Below are 19,529 nucleotides of genomic sequence, written 5' to 3'. Positions count from 1 at the left end.
TCCGAAAAGCAAAGCTCCGACTGCTAACATTCAGCATCATCTGTGCTAGACACGACAGATCTCCACAATTGTACACAATTAGAATATACAATGTGGCAAAATAAATTGAGCATTGCATTCCTTCACTCTGACATTCAAGACTTCCGAGAGCAACGAGAGTACGGGGAAACAAATAATGGTCATGTGTTCTCAAGAGAAACCCTGCAGTGCCATTGATGTTTGCAAGCAGCACAGTACATATTCACTACACCCAAATAAAACTTAACTTCAGATGCAGGACTAGGTCAATAGCACCGGGACATTAATGGAATGCTAAATCTACATATAATGTTAAGTAATTTAAAAAATAAGTTGATCTAATGATCTTGAGTTACATCATGTTTTATACTCCGGTCTCATCCAGAGCTGCATTCAGTGACCTGCTGTATCCCTGTCATCTCTCAGGTTATTTGACCTCTCAGGATGTTGTACAGTGCCTAATGTAAGTTCTATATATTCTGCCGTAGTTGACAATATTCAATTGTCAGCCAGGAGACTTCTGAATGCAGCTCTGGATGGGACTGGAGTATATTATGCAATATAAGATATGTTGGCAAAGTTACTCCACATTGTATGTAGTTCATAAGCAAATGTGCACTTATGACAGTCAATAAGGGACTTTCCACTAAAAAGAGTCTATCTAATTGTGGGGTCCTGCTGCCAGGAACCCCGGAGAGAAATTTTTATTGCCTGGGGGATCACTAGAAAAATTCACAACGTGAAGCATTACGTGGTGATCACTGGTATCAACATGCGCCTGTGCAATGCACGAACACCAACTGTCCTCCAGAGCAAAACCTGCAATTTGCGGCAACTTAGTACTATGGGTAATAATCCCTATCAGAGGACCCCACTTTACACCTATATGTCCATAACGGACAGCCCTGTTAAACTGTAAAATAAGATATAAATGAAAAGATACACCTTAATGTGAATCACCACTTTTTTTTATCATGTCAGTTTTTGGTCTAACATTTTGTGCTAATTAATTTAATATATCTTTATAGTGGTAGAAGTGTTGTTTTTCTGATACAAAGCTCCTAATCTCCTGAATACACACACATTTAATTGATAACATGCTGTCTTCCTCCAGCCACCACTAGAGGGAGCTGAGCAGCTTACTGCATACTGTGTTATTGTTGAGTTATATGTATAAACAGTATGCAGTCTGCTCCCAAGCTCCCTCTAGTGCTGGCTAAGGCAGCCAGAATTTGATCAGGTCCGGGCTATTTTTAACCTTCAGGACCAGACACCGTTTAGCCATTTGTAGCAGGTGCTATTTGTTTGGGGTGGGTATTTTATGTGTATTTATTATTTAGTTTATTTTTACTTTATTCTAATTTTATTTTTTTATAATTATGGTCTGTCTTTCAAAGGTTGGAAAAGACCTTTGGGGGACTATGTATTTTTTTATTTTACACCTTATTTTCCAATGTAACTGGCGCTACACAACAACCACAGTTACAGGGAAAATTAGCCCTCTTATAGTGACTATTGTCGCTAATAGGGCTGTGCTGGGTCTAGTTAGACTAGTTAGCCTGCCACTAATGGCACACGGTGATCATGTGACAAGTCACATGATCACCGGGACCAATAGAGGCAGTGGCGCTGCCGTGAACCGGTTGACTTTTAGATCTATGCAGGGGATTTTGAGCTTTGTATCAGAAAAACAAAGCCTGACTGCTATAACAATATTAAGAAATTATTCAGCAAAGATTTTTGAACTGATTGAGATATAAAAGAACAAAATAGCATTCAAGGACACACATTGTCTTTAAGGTTTTGTTATTTAAAAAAGTTAAATTAAACTTTGCAGCCCTCATTCTTCTCCTAACCCAAATGGGGTCTACACCCCAACCTCCATATCCCTTTCCCCTTATGCTAGAACTTGATACCTATATACAGTACATTTCTTCCTTTAATAGTACAAACTAAAACAGAATGAACTCTTTAAGCCATAGTTCTATACAATGGACATGCATTAAACATAGGCAGAACGATTGAATCAAGATTAGATTCAGTAGGTGCTCATTTAAAATACTCTGATAATTCAATAATGCAACGTGATTACCCTATACAGGCCCGCGAAAGGAGCACAGCGATACATTGTTTCCGTCGCCTTTGTGTCGGGTTATAAAGAGCCCGGTGTAACATTTACATTCTGATCAGTGGCAGAACTCTGTGATAGCGTCTAACAGATGTGAATAGGGCATTGAGGAGGAAAAAGAAACTTGATGTATTTAATAGGGGAGGAATTCGATAGGTGCCGTGTGAAAAGTGGCTGCTATTGTGATGGCTGGGCCTTTGTTGAGCCATGGTAGTTACGCACAGTGAAGTCCCAGCAAATGATCCCATATGTTCAGCTCAAACACATGGAAGGAGAACATAATAACAGGCGGAGAGCATTGAGCCACACTGTTACAGGCAGCCATAAATCACAGACTTAATGACACGCTGAGGTTTTCTGTCTCAATGACGTCTTTTAGATACATTCTTCTTCTACTGGCTTGGAAGCTTGAGATTCTTTTCAGGAGGACGGATTGGACCGGCAGTCTGCCGCTATTATGTTACGGAGAACTTTCAGTCGAAGCTGTAATAAAGAAAAGTTGTGTTAGTCTTGTTCCTTTTTAGGCAAATTTTGACATTTACAGTAACAGTTCAATGACCCGGCAACAGATACTCTTGAAATCCAGCGGGTCCAGCAAGGACCCTATCAAGAATGTCTGTAAAAAGGAGCTCAATTCAGGATCTTGGGGAAAAAAATTATGTTTTAGGATTCTCAGCAGAAAATCTGAATATCAGAATTGTACCAAGTTAAAGATGAAAGAAGTTGTCCCTATTAGGGAATATGGGATTTATAGAGGTGGAGTACTCTTCTCAAAAAGCCCCATCTATGAGCCACAATGGAGAACTGCCTCAAAGTACTGTTCCCGCTCTGGTGGACCTGGTGCAACCATGTATTATATGTTCTCCAATTCACTAGAATGGGCGCAAGTAATACCACATTTCCCCTATAGTGGCCACTGCTGGAAAGCTTTCCCTAGAGATAACAGCTGATCGCCACTAGGTCCTGATCGCCACTACCTTCAAAAACTAGAAATTGAGTTGTTACTGCAGTTAACTTTAATATCCTACTACCCATATGTCACACTAACAAGTCTGGAGGAGTAGCTTGAGGCTCCTATACCCTAAAATCTGTATAAGGAGCACCCCACAACTATCATGTACCATTGTGTGTAATGATGATGTCGCAAAAGTTGGGTCTACAGCTTCATTATTTTGCATTTATAATGAAATGCTATCTCCGGGGACCGTAATGGGGCAGATTTATTAATAGTGTCTAAAATAAAAGCAGCATAACTGTGTGATAGATTTGGCACATCTTGATAGACATGTTAGATACTTTTTTCTAACAACGTCATCTCTTGATTAGCTTACTTAAGACCAGTATTCTGAGCCAAAAATGTGGCGCACGTTATTACAAAATTGCGTATATAAAACATAAGTTCTACAAGATGGCCACCCCGTATCCAAGCTCCAGCCAGACATAGCAATAAATTAAAATATAATACATAAAATAATACTATAATTTTGACACATAAATTGCTGATCATTGCCAAATTTGCTATTACTTCCGTCTCTATGACTAGTAGTCTGAACCCTATATCTCTCGCTATAGTTGCTGCCCAGATAATTCATACTATTCTGTATTAATGATCCGCTACATTACCAGCTCAGCCATATACTCCACAGACACATTTTGTAGGGTCAAATGCTGATTATCCATATTATTAAACCTATTTAATAAAACATGTATCAGTTTTGCGAATGCCATAGCAACAGGTAATATTGGCGGTGAAAAACACAAAAAGGTTAAAAAAACGCCTTCACTCAGACGAGTCATTTTCCATTTTTAATGCTCATTTGGGATATGAAGAGTCTGGCTTATTCTCAGTTCTTCTATCTCATCATTAAATACCTAAAAATGGTTCAGGCTCGCAATCATTATGGCTTAGGAGAAATGCCATCATAGCCTCATTGGCCTCATAAGATGAAATTATTATATTAAGAGGAGCAGGAAAGATTTTCATGCTGTGACTATAAATCAACGGAGGAAAAAAAACGAATATTTCAGATTTTCCTCTTTCTCTCTCACATAATGACAAGCTTTTCCCTGACACCCACGTAATTATAAGTAAAATCAGAGCGCTGGATGGAGATCAAATTAAAGCTGACAATTAAGACAAAGCATTTTTGCACATTTTAATTAATTTTACACTACAGACATCAAGACGCTGCGATCTAACGTATCTGACAATGCCTAACAATTAACAAGGTACTAAACACGTTAAGGATGTAACCCTCATCCCAAAGAGAGGTGTCTTGTAGAGGCGCGCCTCGTGACGGTAACAACTTCAATCAAGGTTCAACAATGACAAGAACTCGACAAGCTCCGCCGCAATGAGATACAATATCAGGAGCCATGGAACAAATGGCTTATGTTATTTTCAATCCCTAGCATAGGACATTAATAGGGCTGAGCTGCATTACCAGGCACAGCCACAATGGATGAATGTCGCTGTTCCTGGATAAACAATGATCAATCTACTGATTGGTGGGGTTGCAGAGGTCAAATCCCCACCAATCATACATTGATGGCCTATCTTAAAGAAAAAAAAGTCCAGCTTTTCTCACCCCGGGCGATCAGTTGTTATCGCCGGTGGAAGCTGCGGCCAGCAACACATTTCACCTGCGGAAATGTAACGATGCATGTCAGCCATTTATTTGGAATGTATGGACGCTCAGGGTCTTACAAAGCCGCTCTCCGTTCTTGCACATCGAAGGGAAGGGCATCATGAGCGGAGGACACCCCATAATGTTCAAATGCCCTAACAGAGCATATGGACAGGGGTTGTCTATATGCTTCAATTGCAAATCCTGTAAAACTCCCTTAATCCTGCACTCTGTGGATCCTGCACAATGTGGATATCTAAGTTGATAACATATGCTAAGCTATATCGCTGACTAGATCTGTGCATTTTTTTATGGTAATAAAAATGATTATAATTTTCATACTAGTCTAGACTACAGCTTAGCTACACTGTCTATTGGAGTCTCTGGTAGTCTAAAATTTAGTTTTTGCCTTATATGAGGATCAGGTTGCTGCTCTGTTCCTCCCCCATGATCTATACTGCAGGTGTGATTGTTAGCTTTGTATAAGGACTACCACAAGCTCAACAGGAAGTCAGCTGACCAGCAACTGAATCTTCTATTAAAGTTACCAACTACAAGTATAATTCTGATCAGAGTTAGGCCTGATTTACATGAGCGTGTGCGTTTTGCACACGCAAAAAACGCGGCGTTTTGCGTGCGCAAAAGGCACTTAACAGCTGCGGGTGTCATCAGTGTATGATGCGTGGCTGCGTGATTTTCGCGCAGCCGCCATCATTATGACACTCCATTTGGATGTTTGTAAACAGAAAAGCACGTGGTGCTTTTCTGTTTACATTCAGACTTTGACAGCTGTTGCGCGAATCACGCAGTTTGCACGGAAGTGCTACCGTGCGACCTGCGTGGTTTTTACGCGCCCATTGACTTCAATGGGTGCGTGATGCGCGAATAGCGCACAAAGAAAGGACATGTCGTGAGTTTTAGGCAACGCACTCGCGCTGCGCAAAATTCACGCACTGTCTGCACTGCCCCATAGCCTAATATAGGTACGTACGACACGCGTGAAAAGCGCGTATATTACGCTCGTGTAAATGATGCCTTATACTGTCAAATATCAAACCAATACACTACAAATACAGAGTCACACTTTAACTGCAAGAGAGAGATCACATAATACATAAAATGTTAAACAATATGTAATAGGAACTGGTTATGAGTCTCCTTCATTCACAATGAAACTCAAACTCTTAATGTAAATGGAATTGTAACCTCCCTGACACACGTTGCGGATTTGTCGCAGATTTTGTTGCGGTTTTGACGCAGATCTCACCCTTTTGCATTGCAAAGTGTAAAATCTGCGCTGAAAATCTGCGTCAAATCCGCGACGTGTGAACTCAGCCTTACTTGTCACCAAAAACCGCAATGTCATTATCAGTGCGTTTGGGGGCTCTGCACCTGCTGAAATCTTCACATAAACGCAGTGCAGCTCTACAGATACTCTCCTAAAGAAGTCCAAGTCAGATATTATCCAGACCTATATTTTTGACAATAGGAAGGCAGGATTATAGTAGTTATATTCTTGTATATAGGGGACGGTAGTATAGTAGTTATATTCTTGTATATAGGAGGCAGTATTATAGTAGTTATATTCTTGTATATAGGAGGCAGTATTATAGTAGTTATATTCTTGTATATAGGGAGCAGTATTATAGTAGTTCTATTCTTGTATATAGGAGACAGTATTATAGTAGTTATATTCTTGTATATAGGAGCAGTATTATAGTAGTTATATTCTTGTATATAGGAGCAGTATTATAGTAGTTATAGTCTTGTACATAGGGGGCAGTATTATAGTAGTTATATTCTTGTATATAGGGGCAGTATTATAGTAGTTATATTCTTGTATATAGGAGCAGTATTATAGTAGTTATATTCTTGTATATAGGGAACAGTATTATAGTAGTTATATTCTTGTGTATATAGGGGGCAGTATTATAGTAGTTATATTCCTGTATATAGGGGGCAGTATTATAGTAGTTATAGTCTTGTACAAAGGGGAAAGTATTATAGTAGTTATATTCTTCTACATAGGGGGCAGTATTACAGTAGTTATATTCTTATACATAGGGGAGTGTAAGTATGAGGCTGGATTTACACGAGCGTGTGAATTTTGCTCACGCAAAAGGTATTTAACAGCTCCGTGTGTCATCACCATATGATGCGCGGCTGCGTGATTTTGAAGTTTGACTTCAATGGGTGCGTGATGCGTGAAAAACGCACGATTATAGAACATGTCGTGAGTTTTACGCAACGCACTCACGCTGCGCAAAATTCACGCATCGTCTAAACTGGCCCATAGAGTAATATAGGTGCGTACGACACGCGTGAAAAGCACGCGCGTCGCACGCGCGTATATTACGCTCGTGTAAATGAGGCCTTATAGTAGTTATATTCCTGTATAGAGATGAGCGAACCGGGACAACCGAACCCCGTTTCGGTCCGAACATCGGGAAAAGTTTGGTTCGCAGCGAATCCGAACTTCACCGGGTTCGGCCGAACCCGTTTTGACCGAACCCGGTCAAAAATATTATACAAATCGGCAGCCACTTGTCTCTGTCAATCACTGATAGAGAAAAGAGGCTGCTGATTAAAAATAAAATAAAAAGCATTTCATACGTACCCGGTCGTTGTCTTGGTGACGAGTCCCTCTTCTTCCTCCAGTCCGACCTTCTTTTCTGACGCGGCAGCCTGTTATTGGCTGCAGAGGCCCCTGCAGCCTGTGATTGGCTGCAGAGGCCGCGGCAGCCTGTGATTGGCTGCCGCGGTCACATGGGCTGTATCGTCATCCAGGAATGTCGGGCCGGATGTCGATAGGGACGCGTCACCAAGGCAACGGCCAGGAGACCGGACTGGAGGAAGCAGAAAGTTCTCGGTAAGTATGAACGTCTTTTTTTTTGACAGGTTACTCTATATTCTATTTATATTATATTATATTATATTATATTATAAACAGTTACTGCCGATCAGTTAACTCTTTCAGCACCCTGGACAGTGACTATTTACTGACGTCGCCTAGCAACGCTGCCGTAATGACGGGTGCACACATGTAGCCTCGTGCACACGACCGTAAAAACACCCGTTATTACGGGTCGTAATTACGACCCGAAATAGCGGGCCCATAGACTTCTGTTAACCGCAGGTACCTTCCCGTTTTCTCACGGGAAGGTGCCCGTGCCTTTAAAAAGATAGAACATGTTCTATTTTTTTATTTTACGGGCCGTGCTCCTATACTTTATAACGGGAGCACAGCTCGGAAAAACGACCGGCTGCCCGTGGCCGGCTGTGCTCATCTCCTGAAATACTCTGTGCTGCCTTAAACTCTGTGGACAGTTCAGGATCCTGTTTCTTTTAAATTCTGCTAGGGAACCCGCTCGATCCACTATATAAGGCTGCGCTACAGTGCAGCATTTAAAAGAAACAGGATCCTGACCTGTCCACAGAGTTTAAGGCAGCACAGAGTATTTCAGGAGATGAGCGTGCAGATTCAGTGCTGCTGTGAACTCTGCTCTTACCATTACGTAGCTCTTAGTCTGTTACCTCTCCTCCACTCCTGTCCTCAATAACACCTTCACATGATTGGCAAGTCACCACGTAATGGTAAGGGCAGAGTTCACAGCAGCACAGAGTATTTCAGGAGATGAGCGTGCGGATCTTGTGCGGGGTGGTGACTTGCCAATCATGTGAAGGTGTTATTGAGGACAGGAGTGGAGGAGAGGTAACAGACTGAGAGCTACGTAATGGTAAGAGCAGAGTTCACAGCAGCACAGACTCTGCACGCTCCTCTCCTGAAATACTCTGTGCTGCTGTGAACGCTGCTCTTACCATTACGTAGCTCAGTCTGTTACCTCTCCTCCACTCCTGTCCTCAATAACACCTTCACATGATTGGCAAGTCACCACGTAATGGTAAGAGCAGAGTTCACAGCAGCACAGAGTATTTCAGGAGATGGGCGTGCGGATCTTGTGCGGTGTGGTGACTTGCCAATCATGTGAAGGTGTTATTGAGGACAGGAGTGGAGGAGAGGTAACAGACTGAGAGCTACGTAATGGTAAGAGCAGAGTTCACAGCAACACTGAATCTGCACGCTCATCTCCTGAAATACTCTGTGCTGCCTTAAACTCTGTGGACAGGTCAGGATCCTGTTGCTTTTAAATGCTGCACTGTAGCGCAGCATTATATAGTGGATCCAGCGGGTTCCCCAGCAGCATTTAAAAGAAACAGGATCCTGACCTGTCCACAGAGTTTAAGGCAGCACAGAGTATTTCAGGAGAGGAGCGTGTGATTGGCTGCAGAGGCCGCTGCAGCCTGTGATTGGCTGCAGAGGCCGCTGCAGCCTGTGATTGGCTGCAGAGGGGGTCACGTGGGATGAAGCGTCATCCCTGGAGGCCGGCCTTCTGACGTCATCCTGACCGCCACTACAGCCTGTGATTGGCTGCAGCGGCGACATGGATGAAACGTCATCGCTGGAGGCCGGACAGGAGGAATGTAAGTATGAACGTATTTTTTTTATTTTTTTTATTACATTAAAATTGTATTTTCCGCGCGCCGAGCATGTACTGTCAAGGTTGCTAAAAGAGTTAGTGCAGCCCATTAACTCTATCAGCACCCTGGACAGTACCATGCTCGGCGCACGGAAATTACAGGTTCGAATCGAACTTTTTCGTGAAATTCGGCGAACTAGCCGATCCGAACTTTTCATAAGTTCGCTCATCTATATTCCTGTATATAGGGGCAGTATTATAGTAGTTATATTCTTGTATATAGGAGGCAGTATTATAGTAGTTATATTCTTCTACATAGGGACATTATTATAGTAGTTATATTCTTGTATATAGGAGCAGTATTATAGTAGTTATATTCTTGTACATAGGGGGCAGTATTATAGTAGTTATATTCTTGTATATAGAGGGCAGTATTATAGTAGTTATATTCTTGTACATAGGGGGCAGTATTATAGTAGTTATATTCTTGTATATAGGAGCAGTATTATAGTAGTTATATTCTTGTATATAGGGAACAGTATTATAGTAGTTATATTCTTGTACATAGGGGGAAGTATTATAGTAGTTATATTCTTGTATATAGGGGGCAGTATTATAGTAGTTATATTCTTGTATATAAGGGCAGTATTATAGTAGTTATATTCTTGTATATAGGGGGAAGTATTATAGTAGTTATATTCTTGTGTATAGGGACAGTATTATAGTAGTTATATTCTTGTATATAGGGGGCAGTATTATAGTAGTTATATTCTTGTATATAGGGGCAGTATTATAGTAGTTATATTCTTGTATATAGGGGGCAGTATTATAGTAGTTATATTCTTGTATATAGGGGCAGTATTATAGTAGTTATATTCTTGTACATAGGAGCAGTATTATAGTAGTTATATTCTTGTATATAGGAGGCAGTATTATAGTAGTTATATTCTTGTATATAAGGGGCAGTATTATAGTAGTTATATTCTTGTATATAGGGGCAGTATTGTAGTAGTTATATTCTTGTACATAGGGGGCAGTATTATAGTAGTTATATTCTTGTATATAGGAGCAGTATTATAGTAGTTATATTCTTGTATATAGGGAACAGTATTAAAGTAGTTATATTCTTGTACATAGGGGGAAGTATTATAGTAGTTATATTCTTGTATATAGGAGCAGTATTATAGTAGTTATATTCTTGTATATAGGGGGCAGTATTATAGTAGTTATATTCTTGTATATAGGGGCAGTATTATAGTAGTTATATTCTTGTATATAGGGGGCAGTATTATAGTAGTTATATTCTTGTATATAGGGGCAGTATTATAGTAGTTATATTCTTGTATATAGGGGGCAGTATTATAGTAGTTATAGTCTTGTATATAGGGGCAGTATTATAGTTGTTATATTCTTGTATATAGGGGGCAGTATTATAGTAGTTATATTCTTGTGTATAGGGGCAGTATTATAGTAGTTATATTCTTGTATATAGGGGGCAGTATTATAGTAGTTATATTCTTGTATATAGGGGCAGTATTATAGTAGTTATATTCTTGTATATAGGGGGCAGTATTATAGTAGTTATATTCTTGTATATAGGGGGCAATATTATAGTAGTTATATTCTTGTGTATAGGGGCAGTATTATAGTAGTTATATTCTTGTATATAGGGGGCAGTATTATAGTAGTTATATTCTTGAATATAGGGGCAGTATTATAGTAGTTATATTCTTGTATATAGGGGGCAGTATTATAGTAGTTATATTCTTGTATATAGGGGCAGTATTATAGTAGTTATATTCTTGTACATAGGAGCAGTATTATAGTAGTTATATTCTTGTATATAGGAGGCAGTATTATAGTAGTTATATTCTTGTATATAAGGGGCAGTATTATAGTAGTTATATTCTTGTATATAGGGGCAGTATTGTAGTAGTTATATTCTTGTATATAGGGGCAGTATTTAACTAGGTAGATTCTTGTCCATGGGAGGCAGGATTACAGTAGTCTCCTCAGATGATTCCTGTTTCTTATCTTTTTCTGGTACACCATGGCTTTTAAGTGTCCCCACAAATCTAATTGGTTTAGCTGGGTGAAAATCACCACTCAGACTCAGCTTTCCTAAAATTTAGTTATAACAAATAAAGGGTTGACAAGTAGTATTTTAAAGAAAATCACGCCTGAAGGACCTGTATTTTTTATGTTTTATTTTAGAGGGATTATTCTTAAAGGAAGAGCGCTGTTCATTTTACTTCTAAGAAATGCTACAGAGCAGGTGAAAAAAGTTCCTTTTTTCAGATTTGTGGTGATGAATAAGTAATTCTTTAACTAAATTATTCTTCATGTAGAGGACAGAGCTAAGATTAGGAGTTGGCTTGGGTCATATAAAATATGGCATTTCGCTCAGTGGTCCGTGAGGTTGTAAATCAACAGATTTAATGCTTTCAGTGCCACCGGCAAATTGTAACTTCTCAATTAAGGAGGACTCGCATATATAAAATAAATTGGAAGATTATTTTATGGATTCAGACTCAATCTACCTTTCTAATCAGAGTTACTATGGACAAATTCAATTTCTGAGAAAGATCTCGATGCAGAATTTATTACAAAGTCATTGTAAAGGTTCTGCTATTCATTTGTGCTGAAGACAAGAAATATAGAGATGCAATAAAACCCAATCATCTGAGTATTCTTATTGTAGAATAGGCATTTTCAATAGATTAATGCAATTTATTATATATACAGTACCACCTATTGTAAGTAAATATTACATGGAGACTCACTCGGGCTACTGGGACTAGCACTGATTTGAGCCTCATAATAAAACTGCACAATACTGGTCAAGTAAAATGGTGCCCCAAACAATTGTTGAGTGGATGTCATCTCAAATTGGTTATCAGAGTTCAGCATCGGAGAGAAAAGGGACACAATTGATAAGTAGACGGATGAGTAGTAGTTCTAAAGCAAAAGTCAAAATGCCTCATCCCTGGAAAGCAGTGGCGGATTATCATTAGGGCGTTTCGGGCGGTCGCCCGGGGCCCAAGACTGCCAGGGGGCCCAAGGCTCCCAGGGAGCCTATGACCGCCCGAACCCCCTCATGCCCAGTGGCGTCGCTAGCACCGGAGGGAGCCCCGGTGCCAGGACCGCACCTGTCAGGCGAGGGGAGCTTTGCTTCTACTTAGCAGCCGTGGTCTGTGCTGCTTTAGAAGCTCCCCCTCCAGCCCCCCTTCCCTGCTCTAAACATCTCTCCTCTGCTGCTAGCTGTCGGGACATGGGGGAGGGGAGACTGTCGGCGGGCTCTGTGCTGTGAGCAGGAGAAGAGCTGCAGTGAAGACATAAAAGGTAAGTGCATGTGTGTTTAATATCCATATTCATGTGTGTTTAATGTCCATATTAATGTATGTTTAATGTCCATATTCATGTGTGTTTAATATCCATATTCATGTGTGTTTAATGTCCATATTAATGTATGTTTAATGTCCATATTCATGTATGTTTAATATCCATATTCATGTGTGTTTAATGTCCATATTCATGTGTGTTTAATATCCATATTCATGTGTGTTTAATGTCCATATTCATGTATGTTTAATGTCCATATTAATGTATGTTTAATGTCCATATTCATGTATGTTTAATGTCCATATTCATGTATGTTTAATGTCCATATTCATGTATGTTTAATATCCATATTCATGTGTGTTTAATATCCATATTCATGTATGTTTAATGTCCATATTAATGTATGTTTAATGTCCATATTCATGTATGTTTAATGTCCATATTCATGTATGTTTAATGTCCATATTCATGTATGTTTAATATCCATATTCATGTGTGTTTAATGTCCATATTAATGTATGTTTAATGTCCATATTCATGTGTTTACAAGGTGTACTTTGTGTATAATGTGCATACTCGTGTATAATGTGCCTACTTAGTGTATAATGTGCATACTCGTGTGTACTTTGTGTACTATGCATACTTTGTGTATAATGTGCCTACTTTGTGTACTTTGTGCATAATGTGTGTACTTTGTGTACTGTGCGTACTTTGTGCATAATGTGCGTACTTGTACTGTGTGTACTTTGTGCATAATGTGCGTACTTTGTGCGTACTTTGTGCATAATGTGCGTACTTTGTGCATAATGTGCGTACTTTGTGCATAATGTGGTACTTTGTGTACTGTGCGTACTTTGTGCATAATGTGCCTACTTTGTACTGTGCGTACTTTGTGCATAATGTGTGTACTGTGCGTACTTTGTGCATAATGTGCATACTTTGTGCATAATGTGCGTACTTTGTGCATAATGTGCGTACTTTGTGCATAATGTGGTACTTTGTGTACTGTGCATACTTTGTGCATAATGTGCCTACTTTGTGCATAATGTGCGTACTTTGTGTACTTTGTGCATAATGTGCGTACTTTGTGCATAATGTGCCTACTTTGTGCATAATGTGTGTACTTTGTGTACTTTGTGCATAATGTGCGTACTTTGTGCATAATGTGCCTACTTTGTGCATAATGTGCGTACTTTGTGCATAATGTGGTACTTTGTGTACTGTGCGTACTTTGTGCATAATGTGCCTACTTTGTGTACTTTGTGCATAATGTGCGTACTTTGTGCATAATGTGGTACTTTGTGTACTGTGCGTACTTTGTGCATAATGTGCATAATGTGCGTACTTTGTGCATAATGTGCCTACTTTGTGTACTGTGTGTACTTTGTGCATAATGTGCGTACTTTGTGCATAATGTGCGTACTTTGTGCATAATGTGCGTACTTTGTGCATAATGTGCCTACTTTGTGTACTGTGTGTACTTTGTGCATAATGTGCGTACTTTGTGCATAATGTGCGTACTTTGTGTACTGTGTGTACTTTGTGCATAATGTGCATAATGTGCGTACTTTGTGCATAATGTGCCTACTTTGTGTACTGTGTGTACTTTGTGCATAATGTGCGTACTTTGTGCATAATGTGCGTACTTTGTGCATAATGTGCGTACTTTGTGCATAATGTGCCTACTTTGTGTACTGTGTGTACTTTGTGCATAATGTGCGTACTTTGTGCATAATGTGCGTACTTTGTGTACTTTGTGCATAATGTGCGTACTTTGTGCATAATGTGCCTACTTTGTGCATAATGTGTGTACTTTGTGTACTTTGTGCATAATGTGCGTACTTTGTGCATAATGTGCCTACTTTGTGCATAATGTGCGTACTTTGTGCATAATGTGGTACTTTGTGTACTGTGCGTACTTTGTGCATAATGTGCCTACTTTGTGTACTTTGTGCATAATGTGCGTACTTTGTGCATAATGTGCGTACTTTGTGCATAATGTGCGTACTTTGTGCATAATGTGGTACTTTGTGTACTGTGCATACTTTGTGCATAATGTGCCTACTTTGTGCATAATGTGCGTACTTTGTGTACTTTGTGCATAATGTGCGTACTTTGTGCATAATGTGCCTACTTTGTGCATAATGTGTGTACTTTGTGTACTTTGTGCATAATGTGCGTACTTTGTGCATAATGTGCCTACTTTGTGCATAATGTGCGTACTTTGTGCATAATGTGGTACTTTGTGTACTGTGCGTACTTTGTGCATAATGTGCCTACTTTGTGTACTTTGTGCATAATGTGCGTACTTTGTGCATAATGTGGTACTTTGTGTACTGTGCGTACTTTGTGCATAATGTGCATAATGTGCGTACTTTGTGCATAATGTGCCTACTTTGTGTACTGTGTGTACTTTGTGCATAATGTGCGTACTTTGTGCATAATGTGCGTACTTTGTGCATAATGTGCGTACTTTGTGCATAATGTGCCTACTTTGTGTACTGTGTGTACTTTGTGCATAATGTGCGTACTTTGTGCATAATGTGCGTACTTTGTGTACTGTGTGTACTTTGTGCATAATGTGCATAATGTGCGTACTTTGTGCATAATGTGCCTACTTTGTGTACTGTGTGTACTTTGTGCATAATGTGCGTACTTTGTGCATAATGTGCGTACTTTGTGCATAATGTGCGTACTTTGTGCATAATGTGCCTACTTTGTGTACTGTGTGTACTTTGTGCATAATGTGCGTACTTTGTGCATAATGTGCGTACTTTGTGTACTGTGTGTACTTTGTGCATAATGTGCCTACTTTGTGTACTAGTGTTTAGGTAGTGTTAGCAATAGTTACGGCGCGGCAGGGTGGTGGTGGAGAAAGGGGGCCCAAGTTTGGGTAACAGCCCAGGGCCCATGATCTTCTTAATCCGCCACTGCTGGAAAGAGATACAGAGACAAGATAGGGAACAAATTGTAGACAGGCTTTCCTTCAGCCAGGGCAAAGTTTCAGATTGCTGCCCATGCCATGTATCTAAATTACTTGACTAAGGGCTCATTCAGGCGAGCTTTTATGTAGTCCGTGTGACGACCGTTAAAACAACAACCGTCACACGGACTCATGTATTTCAATGGGGCCGTTCACATGACCGTTGTTTCAACGGAGAGTGTGAAGTGTCAGTGAAAAAATAGGACATGTCCTACTTTACTGCATGTCATGCATCCCTCCATAGACTCTAGTCCAGGGGTCTCAAACTCGACCGGGTAAGTGGGCCACATATAGAAAAAATGGGAAATTTGATACAATACAAAATTATTGTTAATCAATTAGTTATGTGAACTACTATAACACTATATTACTATAATAATAATACTACATTACTATAATAATACCGCTAGGTTTAAAATTTGAGATATTTCTCCACGTGCTTATTTCAACAATCCAGTCAAAGTGTCGCTAAATGCAGTCCGGCGGCTCAGTTGGCAGCGTTTGGCAGACACACGTCAAGATTGGGCAGCCCCTTTTTAGATAGTGCCACAGTGCCCTCTGTAGATAATGCCACAGCGCCCTATGTAGATAATGCCACAGTGCCCTCTGTAGATAATGCCACAGTGCCCTCTGTAGATAATGCCACAGTGCCCTCTGTAGATAATGCCACAGTGCCCTCTGTAGATAATGCCACAGTGCCCTCTGTAGATAATGCCACAGTGCCCTCTGTAGATAATGCCACAGTGCCCTCTGTAGATATGCTGCCACAGTGCCCTCTGTAGATATGCTGCCACAGTGCCCTCTGTAGATATGCTGCCACAGTGCCCTCTGTAGATGCTGCCACAGTGCCCTCTGTAGATAATGCCACAGTGCCCTCTGTAGATAATGTCATAATAGCGATCTGCTCGGGACTCCGCTCTTGGGAACACCCTGACAACACTGTCCATATATGTGGACAGCGATGTCAGGGAATTCCACAGCGTGTCGAAGCAGAGCTGATACTAGCATCTGCGGCCTGCGGGACACAGAGCCGCTAGTACAGGCTCTGACTCCGGCTCTGTGGAAGCTCCAGACATCGCTGTCCATATGTGGAGAGCGATGGCAGGGAATTCCACAGAGTCCCGGAGCAGAGCCTGTACTAGCGGCTCTGTGTCCTGCGGGCCGCAGATGACTGCCCCAGGGGCCGCATGCAGCCCGCGGCCCACGTGCTTGAGACCCCTGCCCTAGTCTATGGGAGATCCATCACAACGTGCCCCGCACAGGTGCACCTCGCACGTTACATTTTCTGCAGTTTTTTCGCGTCCGAGGTTAGCTATGCTCGTCTGAATGTGGCCTTAGAGAGAATGGCTTGTTGGTGCCCTCTCTTCCCCCTACACCATGGGCAAATGCAGCCCCCAGCTATGCGCCTGAAGAAAGATAGATAGATAGATAGATAGATAGATAGATAGATAGATAGATAGATAGATAGATAGATAGATAGATAGATAGATAGATAGATAGATAGCAATGTGACAGATAGATAGATGGATTCGATAGTATAGGTAGGTATGGGATAGATAGATAGATAGATAGATAGATAGATAGATAGATAGATAGATAGATAGATAGATAGATAGATAGATAGATAGATAGATAGATAGATAGATAGATAGATAGATAGAGTCCCAGTTCTGGGTGTATGAGCAGCGTAGGGACCCACCTTATAGAGGTTGCCTTGTCGTGGCAGGTGGCTCACACAATTTGATCCAAATGTGCTCACCATTATATGTAGATTCAGCAAAAATAGATATTTATTTATTTATAGTGTTTAGGTGGCATTAGTGTTCGCAGTGTCCTGTTGTAATTTTCTTGTGTGCTGTATAATTTTGCAGTCACAGGCGTTCTTTCACCTGTATACATGTTTTGTTTCATTTTGCTGGAATGTGCTGATCAAACTTTCTTGTTTCTTATGTATTGCATATATGTGGAGTTAGTGACTGCCTCCATTTTTTGATCGTGCACTCCTCCTATTCTGCCCTGGGTGATTTGAATTAGTTTAATGCTGGTTCCTACCATCCCCAAGTATATGTAGGCTCAGCCCCAGTTCTGGGTGTATGAGCAGCATAGGGACCTACCTCATAGAGGACGCCTTGCCGTGGCGGGTGGGCTCACACAATTTGATCAAAATGAGCGCTAAGAACCTCACTATTGTAAGTAGATTCAGCCTCAATGCATATTTATTTGTTTAAAGTGTTTAGGTGCCATTGGTGTTCGCAGAGTGCTGTTTCTTGTGTACTAGATAAACAGATAGATAGATATGAGATAAATAGATATATAGATAAACACCCACTCTCATCATTGGTGACTTCAACATCCCCATTGTTAACCCAATCTCCCCATCTGCCTCCCAGTTTCTATCTTTAACCTCGTCCCTAGGTCTGTCACAACTTACTAACTCTCCTACACATGAAGACGGGCATTCGCTTGACCTGGTCTTCTTCCGTCTCTGCTCATTTTCTGACTTTACTAACTTTCCTCTCCCGCTCTCTGACCACAATCTTCTCTCCTTTACTATCAAATATTCTCTGCATTCTCAGGTCATCCCTACGTATCAGACATACAGAAATCTACATGCCATTAACACTCATAGACAGTCTACAGTCCTCATTGTCCCCTATCTCTTCCCTCTCCTGTCCCAATCTGGCTGCCAAACTTTACAATAACACTCTCAAAAATGCATTGGATGAAGCAGCCCCCCCTACACTCCGAACCACCCGACAAAGACGACGACCACCCTGGCACACGCCTCAATCCCGCTTTCTTCAGAGGTGCTTGAGATGTGCCGAACGACTGTGGAGAAAATCGCATTTGGATGCAGATTTCCTCCATTACAAATTTATGCTCAAAACTTACAACTCTGCCCTTCACCGAGCCAAACATGTCTATTTCACTTCTCTCCTCTCCACACTATCTAATAATCCAAAACGCCTCTTTGATACTTTTCACTCCCTCCTTAGTCCTAAAGTGCAGACGCCAATCACAGATCTCTGTGCAGAAGACCTGGCCAATTATTTTAAAGTTAAAATTGACAACATCCGGCATGATTTTATCTCCCAGTCCCCTAGTAACATCGATCCCCTTCCCTCCCGCACTCCCTCTTCTTCACTCTCAGCATTTGACCCAATAACTGAAGAAGAAGTCTCGAGGCTCCTCTCTTCTTCTCGTCCTACTACCTGCCTGTGAAAGTGATTAGAATATGTTTAAAAGATAACATTTTGCATGGACTCCATCTTGTATGGTAGGCGTCCATTTTGGATCGTTGGAATCCATCTTGTGGCCTGAAGGAGCCATCTTGAGATTAATAAGTAAAAAGTAATATGTCAGCAGATGTCTTGAAGAAATTCTATGTTATGTGTTCTTGAATTGAATGTTTTATTACTCTTGTGAGGAGCAGATCAAATAGCCTTCGCCGAATGAACAATGACATTGTTTACCATGAGGGAAGGGGATTCAGCCCTCTGTTTAAATGATTTAATCTTATCTGCAGTCTCCATTCTCTAGTGAGATAAGAAGGAGACAAATTAACTTGTGTCTCTGAAATGTGTGTCCTTCCCATGGGACAAGGTTCAGGCCACCTGGGGCTTGGAGGGTGAAGAATTATTATAATGCATTGAAATATTCTCATTGGCTGAATCAGAGTCATTATCATATTGTAGATGATTGGCTGAAACCAAAGCCGGCACCTTTCCTGTCATTATACTTATATACTTGTTTGGATCAATAAACCGCAGAGAAGGATTTTGAGCATACAAGCATGGTCGCTTGTGTCGTCTTTTCTCTCATATATATATATCTATCACCTATGATTTGGAAACTGGATAAATCACTGGAGGGCGGGTATCGGTTGACATACCCATTACAAATTTCAGTCTAATATATTTTGGCCCATGATTGCGTTAACAGTTTTTGGTGCC

At 40.7% G+C, this 19,529-nt stretch overlaps 1 protein-coding gene across 2 annotated transcripts in view; it reads right to left on the bottom strand.

Moving 5' to 3' along the window:
- Nucleotides 1-1,064: 1,064 nt before the first annotated feature.
- SAMD12 (sterile alpha motif domain containing 12) overlaps nucleotides 1,065-19,529 on the bottom strand; it is a 609,026-nt gene continuing 590,561 nt past the window's right edge. For both annotated transcript variants that reach the window (XM_075827980.1, XM_075827982.1), the window contains one exon: nucleotides 1,065-2,629. Coding sequence is in view for 1 of the 2 variants with exons in the window: in XM_075827982.1 (XP_075684097.1) it covers nucleotides 2,607-2,629 (23 nt within the window). In the remaining variant the exon portion in view is untranslated. The remainder of the gene's footprint in view (nucleotides 2,630-19,529) is intronic.

The sequence above is a fragment of the Rhinoderma darwinii genome, chromosome 5 (genome assembly GCF_050947455.1).
Source record: "Rhinoderma darwinii isolate aRhiDar2 chromosome 5, aRhiDar2.hap1, whole genome shotgun sequence".
Classification (NCBI taxonomy): Eukaryota; Metazoa; Chordata; class Amphibia; order Anura; family Rhinodermatidae; genus Rhinoderma; species Rhinoderma darwinii.
Note: the sequence above shows the minus strand (reverse complement) of the source record. Positions and strands in the feature narration are given on the sequence as shown.